At 37.1% G+C, this 13,593-nt stretch overlaps 1 protein-coding gene across 1 annotated transcript in view; it reads left to right on the top strand.

The window, feature by feature from the left end:
* Positions 1–2,306: 2,306 nt before the first annotated feature.
* The window catches only part of LOC6043210 (arf-GAP domain and FG repeat-containing protein 1), a 115,057-nt gene continuing 103,770 nt past the window's right edge, over positions 2,307–13,593 (top strand). The window contains exons 1-2 of the mRNA XM_038252373.1: positions 2,307–2,615; positions 6,655–7,156. Coding sequence (XP_038108301.1) covers positions 6,993–7,156 — 164 coding nt within the window. The 5' untranslated portion in view covers positions 2,307–2,615; positions 6,655–6,992. The remainder of the gene's footprint in view (positions 2,616–6,654; positions 7,157–13,593) is intronic.

The following is a 13,593-nucleotide window of genomic DNA, read 5'->3' as shown; positions in this document are numbered from 1 at the left end:
AACGCTGACTCCAATAATTTCAGCAAAAGTAGCAACTGCTATGACAATGCATATTAGAGTAGAGTGACAATCGTTCTGTCTCTGGTGACCATACAATATTTTGGATTCGTTATATATACCAAATGGTACCCTTATCCGTGGCCTTCAAAACGTTTTACTAGCCTCAACTTGCTTACATCTCGAGGACCAGCAGTTTGCTCTAAAAAGTGGCAAAGTGATTGTTGAGTTAATTTTTGTTTAAAAGTTAACTTTGCATCATGTTTTCAATTAGAGATTGTTTTTTATCCCAAATGAAGGTAGTTTTATTGTAAAGTAACTAATTTAAACAAAGTAGTACTTGTATAACTAAAGTTTCACTTTTCGGGTTAAAAACCTTCCTATTTTCGCAAAAGTTATATTTTTTCATCCTATTTTGGTAGAATTACAATTTTTAGTGATTTTGAATCAATTTTATCAGAAATAAAAGTTATCCAATGTGTTTGAATTTTTTTCACACAAAAATGTATGAATTTTAGTGCGCAAATGGTTAAAAAATAAGAAGAAGTGGAATTTCAAAAAATCTTTAAGGGTTAGCAAAGTAATTGGCTAGGCTAAACACTAGCTAAATGGTTTCAAAGATTTCGTGAACCTGAAGTTTTGTAAACCTTATTTTGTAAATTTCCAATATTAGATCAAAATGGCCCAAAAGTGACTTTTCCCAATAACTTTCATAAACTTCATTTTTCACTTTTTTTAAATGCATAAAATTGACCCTAAGACAAGTCGAAACCCCAAATATGAGCTTTTTAGGTTGAAATTAAATATTTAAAAGGCCGGTGCCATATTGCATTGCTATTTGACTAGCAATCACATACAGCCCAGACTTGATTATTAAAAGTTTTGTTGTCCAAAGGTTTCTTAGGAACTTCGGATAATCGCATAATGAACAAAACATTTTTATCATATTTTTAATTTCCTCACATAGAGGACGCGTGTATTTGATGTTGAAAAATTCAAGTTTTGCGACCTTAATTTATTTAAATTTGAATGGCTGATTGTCTGTTTCATTACTAAATGCATTATTTTTCAATTATTTTATCACCGCCATTTTGGCTGCCATTTAAAATTTCATCACATTGGATCATTTTTGGGGTCATACTTAAGCATTACGAACTAAAACAAGACAGCGATTTTTTTAAATGATTTGATTATTCGAAGCGATTTGTTCCGATGATTTCGGGTAATGGAGTCTGGACTGTATTTGATCTTCGAGATCAGTAACCTAACTGATTATGTCCTGAAATGCCTGCATAATCATCTCATTTTTGACATACTAATATTAAGTTACATGGACAAAGTTAAGATTTTGTACAAATTGATATAGAACAGTTCCAAGAAAATCTTCAAAAGCGCGAAACCTTAGATGTAAACAAACTGTCTATCCCTTTTGCTTTAGTGACAGCTCACTCTAAGTGTGAGTGGGATAGGCTTCTAGATAAATCCAAGGTTTCTACGGTTTAGAAAAAAATAAAAACAATTTAGTTTACATCAAAAAGACGCAAACTCAATTTTAAACCAATTTCTTTATTAAATAAAAAAATATCGGATAATATTACAAATCGACATCAACCTTTCCATTTGTGCTGCCATCGCCATCAAATCATTTTGTTTCAATGAAAATATAAAACAAAAAAAAAATGCTGACATTTCATTCTAGCGAAATACGAAACAGCGAGTTAAAAAAATCATCACAATTTAACACAAAAAAGAATCCTGCAAACGGTTACCAATAAAATTGGAAGTATTAATTTGCATGCGAACGCCCGGTGTTTCATCCCTTTTGAATCCAATCAGGCTTCCCCTTCCGAAGAGCTTTCCTAGCGGCCATTGAAAAGCACGAAAAGCTCTCTCGCTCTTTGATCTCCTCTCTCGCCGTTGGTAGGACGCACCCGTCACTGAAATCAACTTCGCCGCCTCCACCAGGGATGCCAGATGCACATAATTTGTTGTGTTTTACAGATAATTACGCTTGTGTCAGAATTTAGTTGAGAAGCATGAGACAAAATTAACTTAAAAAAATTGTGAAGACACTGGGCAAAATTTGCTTTGCTAGTATGGGTTAAAGTTTAGTTAAAAAATGTAATTATCTAATTTGTTAGATTTTTTGCATGCTGTTTTTGAATGATGTTCATAGCCTTGCACAGACTTATCAGCCTAGCCTGTCCAAAACCATACGGCATCCCTGGCTGCCGCTCTCACGCACACACTCGCACCCTTCAAACTTCATTCAAACCCGCGACTGACACTTTTGAATGGTTCGTTGTTTTGTGTTTTGTCATTCGCAGTTGAGTGTTCGTCGCGAGCGGTCGTGTATCGTGTGTGCGTTTTCGTTGTTGTGGCTCTCTAAATTTTTGAATTGTCGCATTGAGCAAGCAAAAAGAGAAGCGAAAGCAAAAAAGTCGCAAAAATTAATTCGCACCGATTTTGCAGTGGTTTCGCTGTTTCGGGGCATTCGGGTTTGGAAATTATTCCGTCGTCGTTCGTTCCGAGGGGTCGCGAAAGAAGGGAATTTTTCGAAGAAGGGAAAAACCCGAGCTGGTCTCTTCCGGTCAGCAGAGCGCCCGCCGAAGAAGAAGGTGAGAACCAAGAGGGGGGATAGACAGTGAGAGAGAGGAGGAAGTGGTCACCGTCGGTGTCTTGTCCGCAGTCGTCGTCTGCAGTGGCGTATCGTCCGGGGCGCAAAGGGCGAATAGATGCATAGTTTGTCAAATTCGAATAAATTCATTTGAAACCAGAACAAAGAAAAACTGGAAATAAAATATTAAAAAAATTAAATAAAAGGATACTTTAAAATAATTGAAAAATATAATGTAATCAAAACGACTATTTTTGATAATATTATTCAAGAAACACCTTAAGGTAGTACAACCGGAAGTAGTTTGCCGTCCCTTCTTTTCGCAGTATTTACATCATCAGCGACATAGTGGCGACATAAAAACAGGAAAACAGGTCGCGAGACCACAAGTGCGTGTAAAGAGTGATAAAAAATAAAAAGTAAAATTTCAACTGTTTTGCGGATTTTTTCGGACGTTTCTACCTTTCTTCTTTCTCTCTCAAAAAACGACAAGAAGTTGCGAGTTTTGTGTGTTTTTGTGTGTTTCTTTTCCTCTCGCATTTTGGTTCAATTCAATCAAACTCTTCAAAATAAAATAAATAATAAGAAATTCAAATCATTAAAAAATTACCCATATGTAGAAATCGCCGCGCTTTTTACAGTCAAATAAATAAATAATACTCACATAGAGGACGCGTGTATTCTCCTCTCTAATAAATACATAAACGAAACCCACACACTCACAGTGTACGGTCGAAATCGGAACGACCTGCCGCCGAGCGATAGAGGGCGAAAGGTAGGGACCTGCCTGAGACCTTCTCTATTTCGTTATTTTTGCTGATGTGTGTGGTGGCTCTTTCATGGCATGCCATGACGATGTGATGTGAAAGGAAGTTCACAATTCAGCTGGCCTGGCTTGCTGCGTGCGTGTATGTGCGCTTAAGGTTTTGCTGAGAAACGAAACACACTCAAGAAAAACAAAATGTGAAGCAAGAGAAAGCCCCGCGACGACCGAAACAAACACTGCAAGTGGACACAGTAAGGCATCGATGGTTTGAAGATGATTGTTGTCAAACGAGTGGGATCACACCAACGGGGTTCAATTTGAAAAGTGTCAACTAAATGGTGTCGAACAACTGGGGTCTTACTGTAGCACAGCCGGGGCGGAATAATAATGTTTTAATAAATTAAATTATACTTTGTGTGCTAGTTTTGCCTTGCATTCGAGATTGTTTCTGTTCTAGCATGCTTTGAGTGTGTGCTTAGCTGCAAAGCAGAAGTAAAGTAAGCCTAGCATATGTTTTCATAGTGGCTTAACCAATTTAAATAATCCTTTCCTTCCACCTTTATCGGTTGAACCTTCACCCTTTCGGATGATACCTGATATTATTGAAGGTACAAGCGAAGGACCGACCGCAGCAAACACGACATAGTTAAACACATAGAGAATTCTAGAACCACCCATTCAATGATGGTGATGCATCGGTATGTGTGCGTTCTGAGCAGCTACACAGAATGTTGAATGAAGCGCAGGGTGGCCAGCGCTGTGGTATGCGCGAAGCGATCAGCTGATTTTGGGTTTTCGGGTGGGGTGGAATTTAGGGAGTTGACATTTACAAATTGTGTTTTTGTGTTTGGTTTTTGAAACTGTTGGATTTTCAAACTGCTGGACAGACTTATCCGGTTATCCGGAATCCTTGTTAAAAATTCTCTTCGGATGATATATCAATAATACGTTATATTTTATTGTTGCTTGCTTAGTTAATTTTAGACCAACAAAAAAAAAACTCAAAAATGAACTGCAAATCGCGACCACACTTATTTGATTTTTTCTCTGAAACAAATAAGAATTTCATTGTTTTTCAGTTTTTCAGAAGAAAAGTTCTAAAAATTTTTAAATTTGATTATTTGTAACTTGATCGAAAAACGGATTTGTTTACAACTGGCGATTAGGGCCTTTTGGAAATTAACCCGAAAAAAATGTTATTCCAGATAGTGGCCAGTATCGAGAATATTCATTCGGCAATGTACAGAGCGGATCTGTTAATTCGAACGTATTCGAGATTAAACGCGCTCAAACGTCAAAACCAGTTGTCAAACTAATGTTGACATTTCAACAACATTGTTCGACGGTTTCCGAGCACGTGGTTTCAGGGCAATTATTCACTCGAATTTGACTAATTTGGAGTAGCTTATTTTAAAATTTACGATGAAAATAATAAAATTGATTGAATTGATTGATAATGATTCGATTATTCTATGTTTTTGAAGACCTTCGGATGATTGAACTTTGGATTATAGAAACTTCAGGGTTTTGCCTTCCTCACCTTACTGAGGAAAGGCTATAAAATTACTTGAACAAATGAAATTCTTAATTTGACCTCTCAGAGACACCTTCACGTATACCTATCGACTCAGAATCAAAGTCTGATCAAGTGTCTGTGTGTGGGATGTTGATCAAAAACATTTGCACTGGTTGATCTCGGCACTGGCTGAACCGATTTGGACCGTTTTGGTCTCATTCGATTCGTCTTGAGGTCCCATAAGTCGATATTGAAAATTATAAAGTTCAGGTAAGTATTTCAAAAGTTATTTTTGACCAGTTTTTCGATTTTTATACATCAGAATCACATTCTGAGCAAATGTCTGTGTGTGTGGTGGGATGTTGATAAAAAAAATTTGACCTGATTGTCTCGGCACTGGCTGAACCGATTTGTTAAAATATTTGTGAACATTTGTGAAATTTTCCGATCTTTTCGAAAACAATATTTTCAAAATTTTCAAATCAAGACTAACATTTTGAAAGGGCGTAATATTGAATGTTTGGCCTTTTTGAAATGTTAGTCTTGATTTGAAAATTTCGAAAATATTTTTTTCGAAAATTTCACAAATGTTTCACATTTTAACATTGAAAATCGGACCATGAGTTGCTGAGATATCGACATTGAAAAATGGTGGGCTGTTTGGGTGAGATTTAGAAAACATCAATTTTCCTGTTTTTAAACCTTTGCATTGCAATATCTCAGCAACTAAGGGTCGTATCAACAAAGTCCGAAGAAGCAATATATAGAGAATTTTCTAAGCTTTTCAAAAATATTTTTTTCAAAAGTGGGCAAACATGTGCACTTATTTAAAACAATGAAAAACTGTGACTATTTTGAAAAAAGTTACATAAAAATGGCTATAACTTGAAAACGGTGCACTTTATCAAAATTTCACTAGAGTACTTTTTGATTGCAAATTCAATTTTACATCGAAAAATGAAGTTAAAAAATTTTTGCGACCAAAATTTCGAATTTTTGAAAAAATCAGTATTGATTAAAAAAATCATGACTCGGTCAATGATTTTTTGCACAACCTGGAAATTTCTGAAAAGTTGGCATTTTATGTCCTCTAAAACATATAAAAAAATTAAAAAAATAAATGTAGTGTTTTTTTGCATATCAAGTTTTAGTGATGAAAAGTTAAATAAAAAAATCACCAATTTTTTTTACCGTGTATTATTTTTTTCCAGTGTAGTCCGTATCCATACCTACAACTTTGCCGAAGACACCAAATCGATCAAAAAATTCCTTGAAAAGATACAGTTTTTGGAATTTTCATGCATCATTTTTGTATTGACAGTTGCCAAATTTGTATGGAAAATTATATGGACAAACTAATCAGGCAAAATGGCTTCTTTGGGCAATTTTTCGAAATTGTTATCTTTCCCATCAAAAACGCATCGAATGTGCTATAGGTTATTTCTAATATCATGTAAACTTTCTTGAAAGAAATAAAAAATACTGTCTTCTTCCCTAACCTTCCCTTTTAACGATTAAAGTTTAAACTGATGGTAAACATTATTTCTATTGGGCGCACGTGCTGATCTGTTTGCCTGAGCGAAAAAGAACCTCAATAGCAGCGAGTTAAACTAACACACAACTAAAAGTTTACTAGCTTCAACAAGCTGGTTTGTGCATATCAAGAATACTAGTTAAGGAAGTTTCCTTCCTCCCATTTCACCTTAAAGAGGTTTTTTTTTACAAGTTTGTTCTTTTTTATTCTTTCTTTCCTTACAGAGCAATCACGGTGTAATCCCCGGTGTTGAAGTTTCGTGCGCGCCAAAATTTGCAGTGAATGTTTAGCAGCATCGTTTAAACTATAACAAAGCAGCTAACGTGCCAGGCAAAGTATTTGATTGAAAATCAGCAAGGTGCGTGCAAAATTTGAAGAAAAAAAGAAGCTGGTGCGGCGCAGCAGATTGCATCTTGCGCCGCCAGGTGAAAAAAGAGGGTAAAAGGAAGTGAAGCGAAATAAATAAAAAAAAAAAATCAGTGAATAACAACCACACACGAGAGCGCGGAAGAGGCGCACAACCGGAAGCAAAATTTACAAGTTACATAAAACGTCGTCGGCCATGGCGGTGGTGCGGAAGAAACAGGATGATAAAATTTTGAAAACGCTCCGCGAGCTGGTCAGCATCGGCGGCAACAAGGAGTGCTTCGACTGCGGCCAGAAGGGGCCCACCTACATCAACATGACGATCGGCTCGTTCGTGTGCACCACCTGTTCCGGGATACTGTGAGTATTGGCTGTTTACATTTTTAAACCAACATTTTGATTCGAGACCCCCACAGAACGTATCCTTCTGTGTTTAACTGTCTACAACACAACTCCGCGGGTGGGCTTCGATCTAAAATATCACCAAAAGCATTTTTCTAGTAAAGCGTCTTAAATTTACTATTTTTGAAATTGGCTCGCGTTATCTAAATTGTACAAACAGTAAGAATATACTGATAAGGACATCCCACAGCACTACTGCTCGGTTGGCACTTTCCTGTGTCTTACCACTGGTCGTGGCCGGCGTCGGTGTTGACCTTTGAAAATTGCGAAGGGGTGATGATTGGTTCCTACTTTTCATCTGTGGTCCATGGAGCAATTTTTGGGGGATCTGGTGAATAACGAAGCAATGCTATGCTATGCTATGCTATGCGATGCTTTGAACTGCATAACGGATATTTTAACCTCCAAAACACGGAAAAAATAAGCCGTTAACGTGGGAAGGCTACGCCTTATCCTGCACAGCTATCAGGTCATTGATCATGTCCGTTCAAGGTCACCCGCGATGGACACGAACGACGAAACAAAGAGAAACAAAAAAAGGTTGAGATTTCCAAAAAAATGTCCACGTGATTTATGGATGGTCCCAAATGAAGAAAATAACCCTCTGGGTTATGCAGATTCAAAAAGAACGATAAATGGCAGAATTTTAGATTTTTTTTTAATATGAAGAATATGTTTTTTTTTCGGAATCATGAGTACGCCATCAAATCGGGCGTCCAATTTTACATAAAAGTCATTTTGACACCAAATTTCCAAACCATCACCATTTCGGGCTGCAAATTATTGAAAATCACGTCTTTTTTCGAATGTTCAAAAATGGAAGGGGTCGTACCGCCTCTCCGGCCCGTAAACAATAAAATTTTAAATTTGAACTTAATTTTAGGGAATAATTACGTGCTATTCGTCCCAAATCCCAAATTAATACATCGAAGATTTTAAGTAAGAATTTCTATGCGGGCAAACTATCAGCTCAAAATGAGTCCAACAAGATTGACAGTCACGATTTGTTTCGCTTGAAACTGGCGCGTCGTGCATTGAGCGCCAGCATGGCCAAATCGATATTACTCCATCCCAGCGGATCCAACTCCTAAAACGTGACATCGTCTTTAGAGTTTTGCCAACGTGAAAGTTACGGATTGATTTTGTTTTAGTCCTAAACACGAACATTTTGCATATTCATCACGCGGAAGGTTGCACAACGAACTAATCGATTTACAAAGTGGAATGAACGGATATTTTGACAAAATATTTTGTTTTGAAATCAACTTTTTTTTCTACTGATAAGGAGTATGTCAACCCCCAAACACGTGCCTTTTCTAATCGATAGAGATAAGCGTGTGACAGGGGCGAGACACCACGCTCAACCTGCCAAAGAAAAAGGCAAAAAAGTCGACAACAACAATCCGTAGCGAGTTTTATGCAATCTTCAACCCCCATTTGCTCAAAAACCCACGCAAACTTCCATTCATTCAAGCGGCAAACTAAAAACGGCATGAAGGAACTGAACTCAGCTAAGCCACCACCACCAGCAAACACAAAAACGGCAGTTCGCGAAATGGCAGAGTGAGTGTGTTACATGGCGACCGTTTTATAAATAAACCAAAACAATGAAAATGTAAAGCAGCTCGGCCATAAACTCACTCGCGGATCCTTCTTTCTCTTTCACTCGCACGCCAAGTTTTTGATAGGGTTTCCCAACGAAGACAGCGCGGCACTTCCTCCTACCATGCCGTGGTGGTCGGACCCTCGGAACACGTAAACAAACGAGCTCTGCTAACTGACCAACTGACGATTCCTAAGGGGTCGTCCATAATCGAAGTTATCTCATACTAACCATGGTACTTCTTTGAAAAAAAAAAATAAACTGAAAAAACTATACCACTTTTTCACAAGTATCACGTAGCTTATGGATGATCCCCCTAAAAAGAGACAAAGTTATTTGAAAACAACTGCGACGCTGCAACCGGCCAACCTGGCCGGCACAGTAAAATATGGAAATTTGAGAAAGTTTTTATTCATCGCTGTTTTTTCGTCGTTATTTTGCATATTTGGATCTCTCTTGGAAGGAAATTTCGCTGTAAATCGCCGACCATGTGAATTCCAAAGAGCAAAGCAGCCTTGCAACACGACCGACTTGCGGCGACGACTTGTCAACTTTGAGTCAGAAAGAAAGAAAGAAAGTGACTACTGAAAAGTGAATTTCTTTCGCCACTACCGTTTTTATCGCATCCTCCCACGCGTTCCAACATTTAACTGCTTATCGTGTTGTGGCTAGTTTGGTTGGGAATTTCCTCAGTGCATGATGCGGATGCGGAATGGAACCCGCGTTTGTGGCGTGACGAGGCGTTTGCTTCGAGAGACCGACCATCGTGTGAGTGCTGCAGCTTCCGTTTGGGAGAAATTCCTGGGAAGTAACGAAACGTAACACGGGGGTTTTGTATGTTTACTGTGGAAGGTCGAATAGACATGCGAAGGGCTACACGAGAAAATCATTTTCGCACAAACTTAACCCTCTACAACCCAACCCCGCCTTTTAACGGGCTTCGCTTTTAAAAATCGCCAAAATAGTTGTTTATGCAACAAGTTGCAAAAAGAAGATTTTTTTCAGCACGAGTCGTACATTCATCCAACGAGGTACACCGAGTTGGATAAATACGACGAGTGCTGAAAAAATCAAGTTTTGCAACGAGTTGCATACAACAATTTTTGCAATTCCGAAAAACACCCATGGAGTGTAATTATAAGTCATGTTCATGTATTTTGTCAATCAATCGTTCAAATCAAACAAATGTTGAAAAGTATTACTTTTCGAAACAAATGATGAAATGTTAAACTTTTTAGCATCCATTTCAGTGCTGAAAAGTAGAAACTTTCAGCATTTATTTTGAAAAGTGTTGCTATTCGATTCTGTTATTTTTGGTACAGAAAAGTAGGCCATTTCGTCGTTCAAGAATGACAAGAAAAGTAAATAGTTTCACGATGGAATTGCAAACATCAAATTTTCAACCAATTTTCGATCTTTAAAAAGCATTGGAAAGAAGAACTCTCAGAATTTTACAAAATTTGGATGTTTTACTTGTTTTATGTGTCTTTGCAAATGTTCAGAAAAATTTCATTTCTTCAAGGGTCTACTTTGGCATTTTCTATATTTTAAGTAAAAAGAAGTATGCAGTAATTTTGCTAGTATCCCAGAATATGCCTCTACGCATTTTTTTACAACTTAAATGATAATGGTGCCATTTTATAGCAGGAAATTTGAAAAAAAACAAGCAAAAAATTTTAAAGGTGATTGTAACGCGGATCAGTACCGTTGATCAGTTGTGGGTTCTAATCCCACCTGCACCAAGTGGAATCTTTTTCGCCATCTCTGAAACATTATTAGCAGTTGTTGTAATACTTTAATATCGTTGCTTTTAACAAATAATATACATTGGCGCTTACACAGCCAAATAAAAAACGGTACATTAAAAAAATAGATGAAATGATAGGAGGTGGTAGAATAGGCCAAATACTACAAAACAAAATCAAACATAAACTAAACAAGATAGGGGAATTGAATCTAATTCCAGCGTGCCTCTATTGTTGCCATATCAGCACTTTGACATGCAATTACAGCTCATTAAAAGAGTTTTCAACTGATACCTATCGAGTGACCAATAGCTCAATAAGAAGTGAGCAAGCAAGTTTCTATCAAAAGTTTTGCAATATTAGCTGTTTAAATAGTGAAAATCAGCAAATTGGATGAAGTTACACAGAAAAAAAATATGGTCATATTCATCAGGAAATGGTGACAGATTTTGTGTAAAAAAAAGATTAATTTTACCTCAGAAAAAGATGAATTTTCTTCAGTTTTTAATGAATATTAATCAGGTTCACATTTTTATGTAATAAAAAAAGAGGTAATGAATCGCACAAATTTGGACAGAAATGTTAGTGAATGCCATTCTCTAGGTGTCAAATAAGCTGTTAACATCAAAACAATCGATATTTTATATAAAAAATTGCTAGAATTTAAGGAAATCGAAACCATAAATTTCTGCTTTGCCTTCCCGGTGCTTCGAACGCTTATGAAACATTTCAACTGAAATGTTTCGCATTTTTGGTAAACTTATAATTTTATTTTATTTAATTGGTTTTGGCATTAACAACAGCGTTCGAACAAACTTTAAATGAAAGTTGATGTTGGAATTCATCAAATAACACAGTTTTGACATTCATAATACGAACTTATATCCAAATAATTGTTAAAACAAGATGAAGTGTCCGGGTTTCGAAGCGTCCGGGATTTCGAATCATGACGTTACTTTTCGATTCCAGAGCTGAAAAGTTCTACTTTTCATCACTGATATGAGTGCTGAAAATTTGGACTTTTCAGCTCTTATATCGGAAAGTTATACTTTTCAATATTGGTTTGATTTTATCGGTGAATCGACTAAAACATAGACAAGTGTAATAAAAAACGATTCAAAGGTATTTTTAGAAATTGCAAAAAAAGTTGTATGGAACTCGTTGAAAAACTTGATTTTTTCAGCACTCGTCGTATTTATCAACTTGGTGAACCTCGTTGGATAAATGTACGACTAGTGCTGAATTTTTTTTCTTTTTGCAACTTGTCGCATAAACTTCTTTTTGATTTTTGATTTTGAATTTGATTGCATAATCTACTATTTCGTTGTACCTTGGTATGGGAGAGAATCATGACGACCTGATTTTTAAAGCCAAAAAATCGAAAGAACCGTCTAGGAACCATCCATAAACCACGTGCACACTTTTTAAAAATCTCAGACCCCCCCCCCCCTCAGACTTGAGACATGGTTGCCTGGTACTTTAAGACTCGTTTGGAAGGTCTATCGATTACCTTTTTAGCAATTTTTTGGATGGTTGATCTGGACATGGTTTTCCTAAAGATATGTGAGATCCGGCTTCATAATGGTACAAAAAGAGTTCCCAAAATCGCGAACAAGCGTTCATGAAAATGGGAACCACGAACAAAGTGTTCAAATTTCATGGTACGTTTTTCAAAATCGTACCATGGGATTTGAACACTTTGTTCGAGGTTCCCATTTTCATGAACGCTTGTTCACGATTTTGGGAACTCTTTTTTCTCCGTGTGAAATGTCCTTTAAAATTTAATTAAAATTGAACAGATCTAATAACGCAAACGCTATTTTGAAAATTATTTTACAATTTTTTTTCTCTCCTGTTCAATTTGTTCTCCTTAGTGCCAGTAAACTCTCTCCCCCACTCCAAACAAATCAGCTGTTGAAAGATAGTCCATATATCAGCTCAGGATAACAATTGCACCAATGTAATTGTTAACACAACCTAATAAATGGAATAAAACGAATAAGAATAAAACGAAAAAATAGAAAATACATTTTTTATTGTATTTTTTTAATTTTTATTGAGCTGTTTATTTTTTTTTCAAAATTCAAAATTGGCTTGTAAAATACGTACTTGAAAATGCAAGCTTTTCAAAGGTTGCTGTCTTCCTCAAACATTTGAGGATGGGTAAATTTTTGAAAAATGCTTGTGTGTGTGTGTGCGTGTGTGTGTGCAACCAACCAAACGGGACCACGCGGTCGCTTCTTACAAATTGAGTTGTTTCCATGTATTTTTTTAGATCTACATTCTATGCATGCAAATAACTCGCATAGGCATTTGGAAGGTGCTAGCTCTGCCGAGCTTCGGTGACCCATTTCTACGCTGGCTAGCCGAGCGCGAGGTATTTCAGCTTTATCGACAAGCCCCGCCCTGAAGAACGTTTGGACCAATCGGATTCAAACGTTATTTAGAACTTCCGAACCCTTGTCAAATGGACAAGGACCCAGCGCGTATATAGTTGATAGTAACAGTATTCCTAATTCCAGTCATAGCTCACCAAGTCGTGAAGGCATAGTGGTGAGTATTTTTGCTTATCGATCCAAAGGACGGGGGATCGAACCCCGACTCGAGCGACTTTGATTTTTCGTTCATGTTCAGAGTTTCAAGATTTATATTTCCTATACTTTCTCGTTGGGAGCAGATGGGAATCGAACCCAGGACCATTCGCTTACAAGGCGAACACCGTGACCAGTCAGCCACGGCCACTCCTTATAAAATTTTGAAAAAGAAGCTTTTGTTGAAAATTAGCCGCCTCTGGCTTCTGAAGATTGGGTGGCTCAGACTCCAATTTAAGCTTCTCAGTGTTTGCCGACTACGACTCCGACTCCGGATCCTGAAAAAGAACTCATCGTTTTAAAATTATTTTTCCTTCAAATGATTATGTATCTTAAACTACCTGCTAATTGATTCCATGCAGCTCAATGCTCGTCCAAAACCACGAACGAGGTGTGGGATGTCCGTTACCTTCTCCAAAAAGGTGACTTACAACCAGATCCGTTGCACCGCGTATA

This window comes from Culex quinquefasciatus, chromosome 2 (assembly GCF_015732765.1).
Source record: "Culex quinquefasciatus strain JHB chromosome 2, VPISU_Cqui_1.0_pri_paternal, whole genome shotgun sequence".
Classification (NCBI taxonomy): domain Eukaryota; kingdom Metazoa; phylum Arthropoda; class Insecta; order Diptera; family Culicidae; genus Culex; species Culex quinquefasciatus.
The sequence above is the reverse complement of the archived record's forward strand: the minus strand, read 5'-3'. Positions and strand labels throughout refer to the sequence as shown.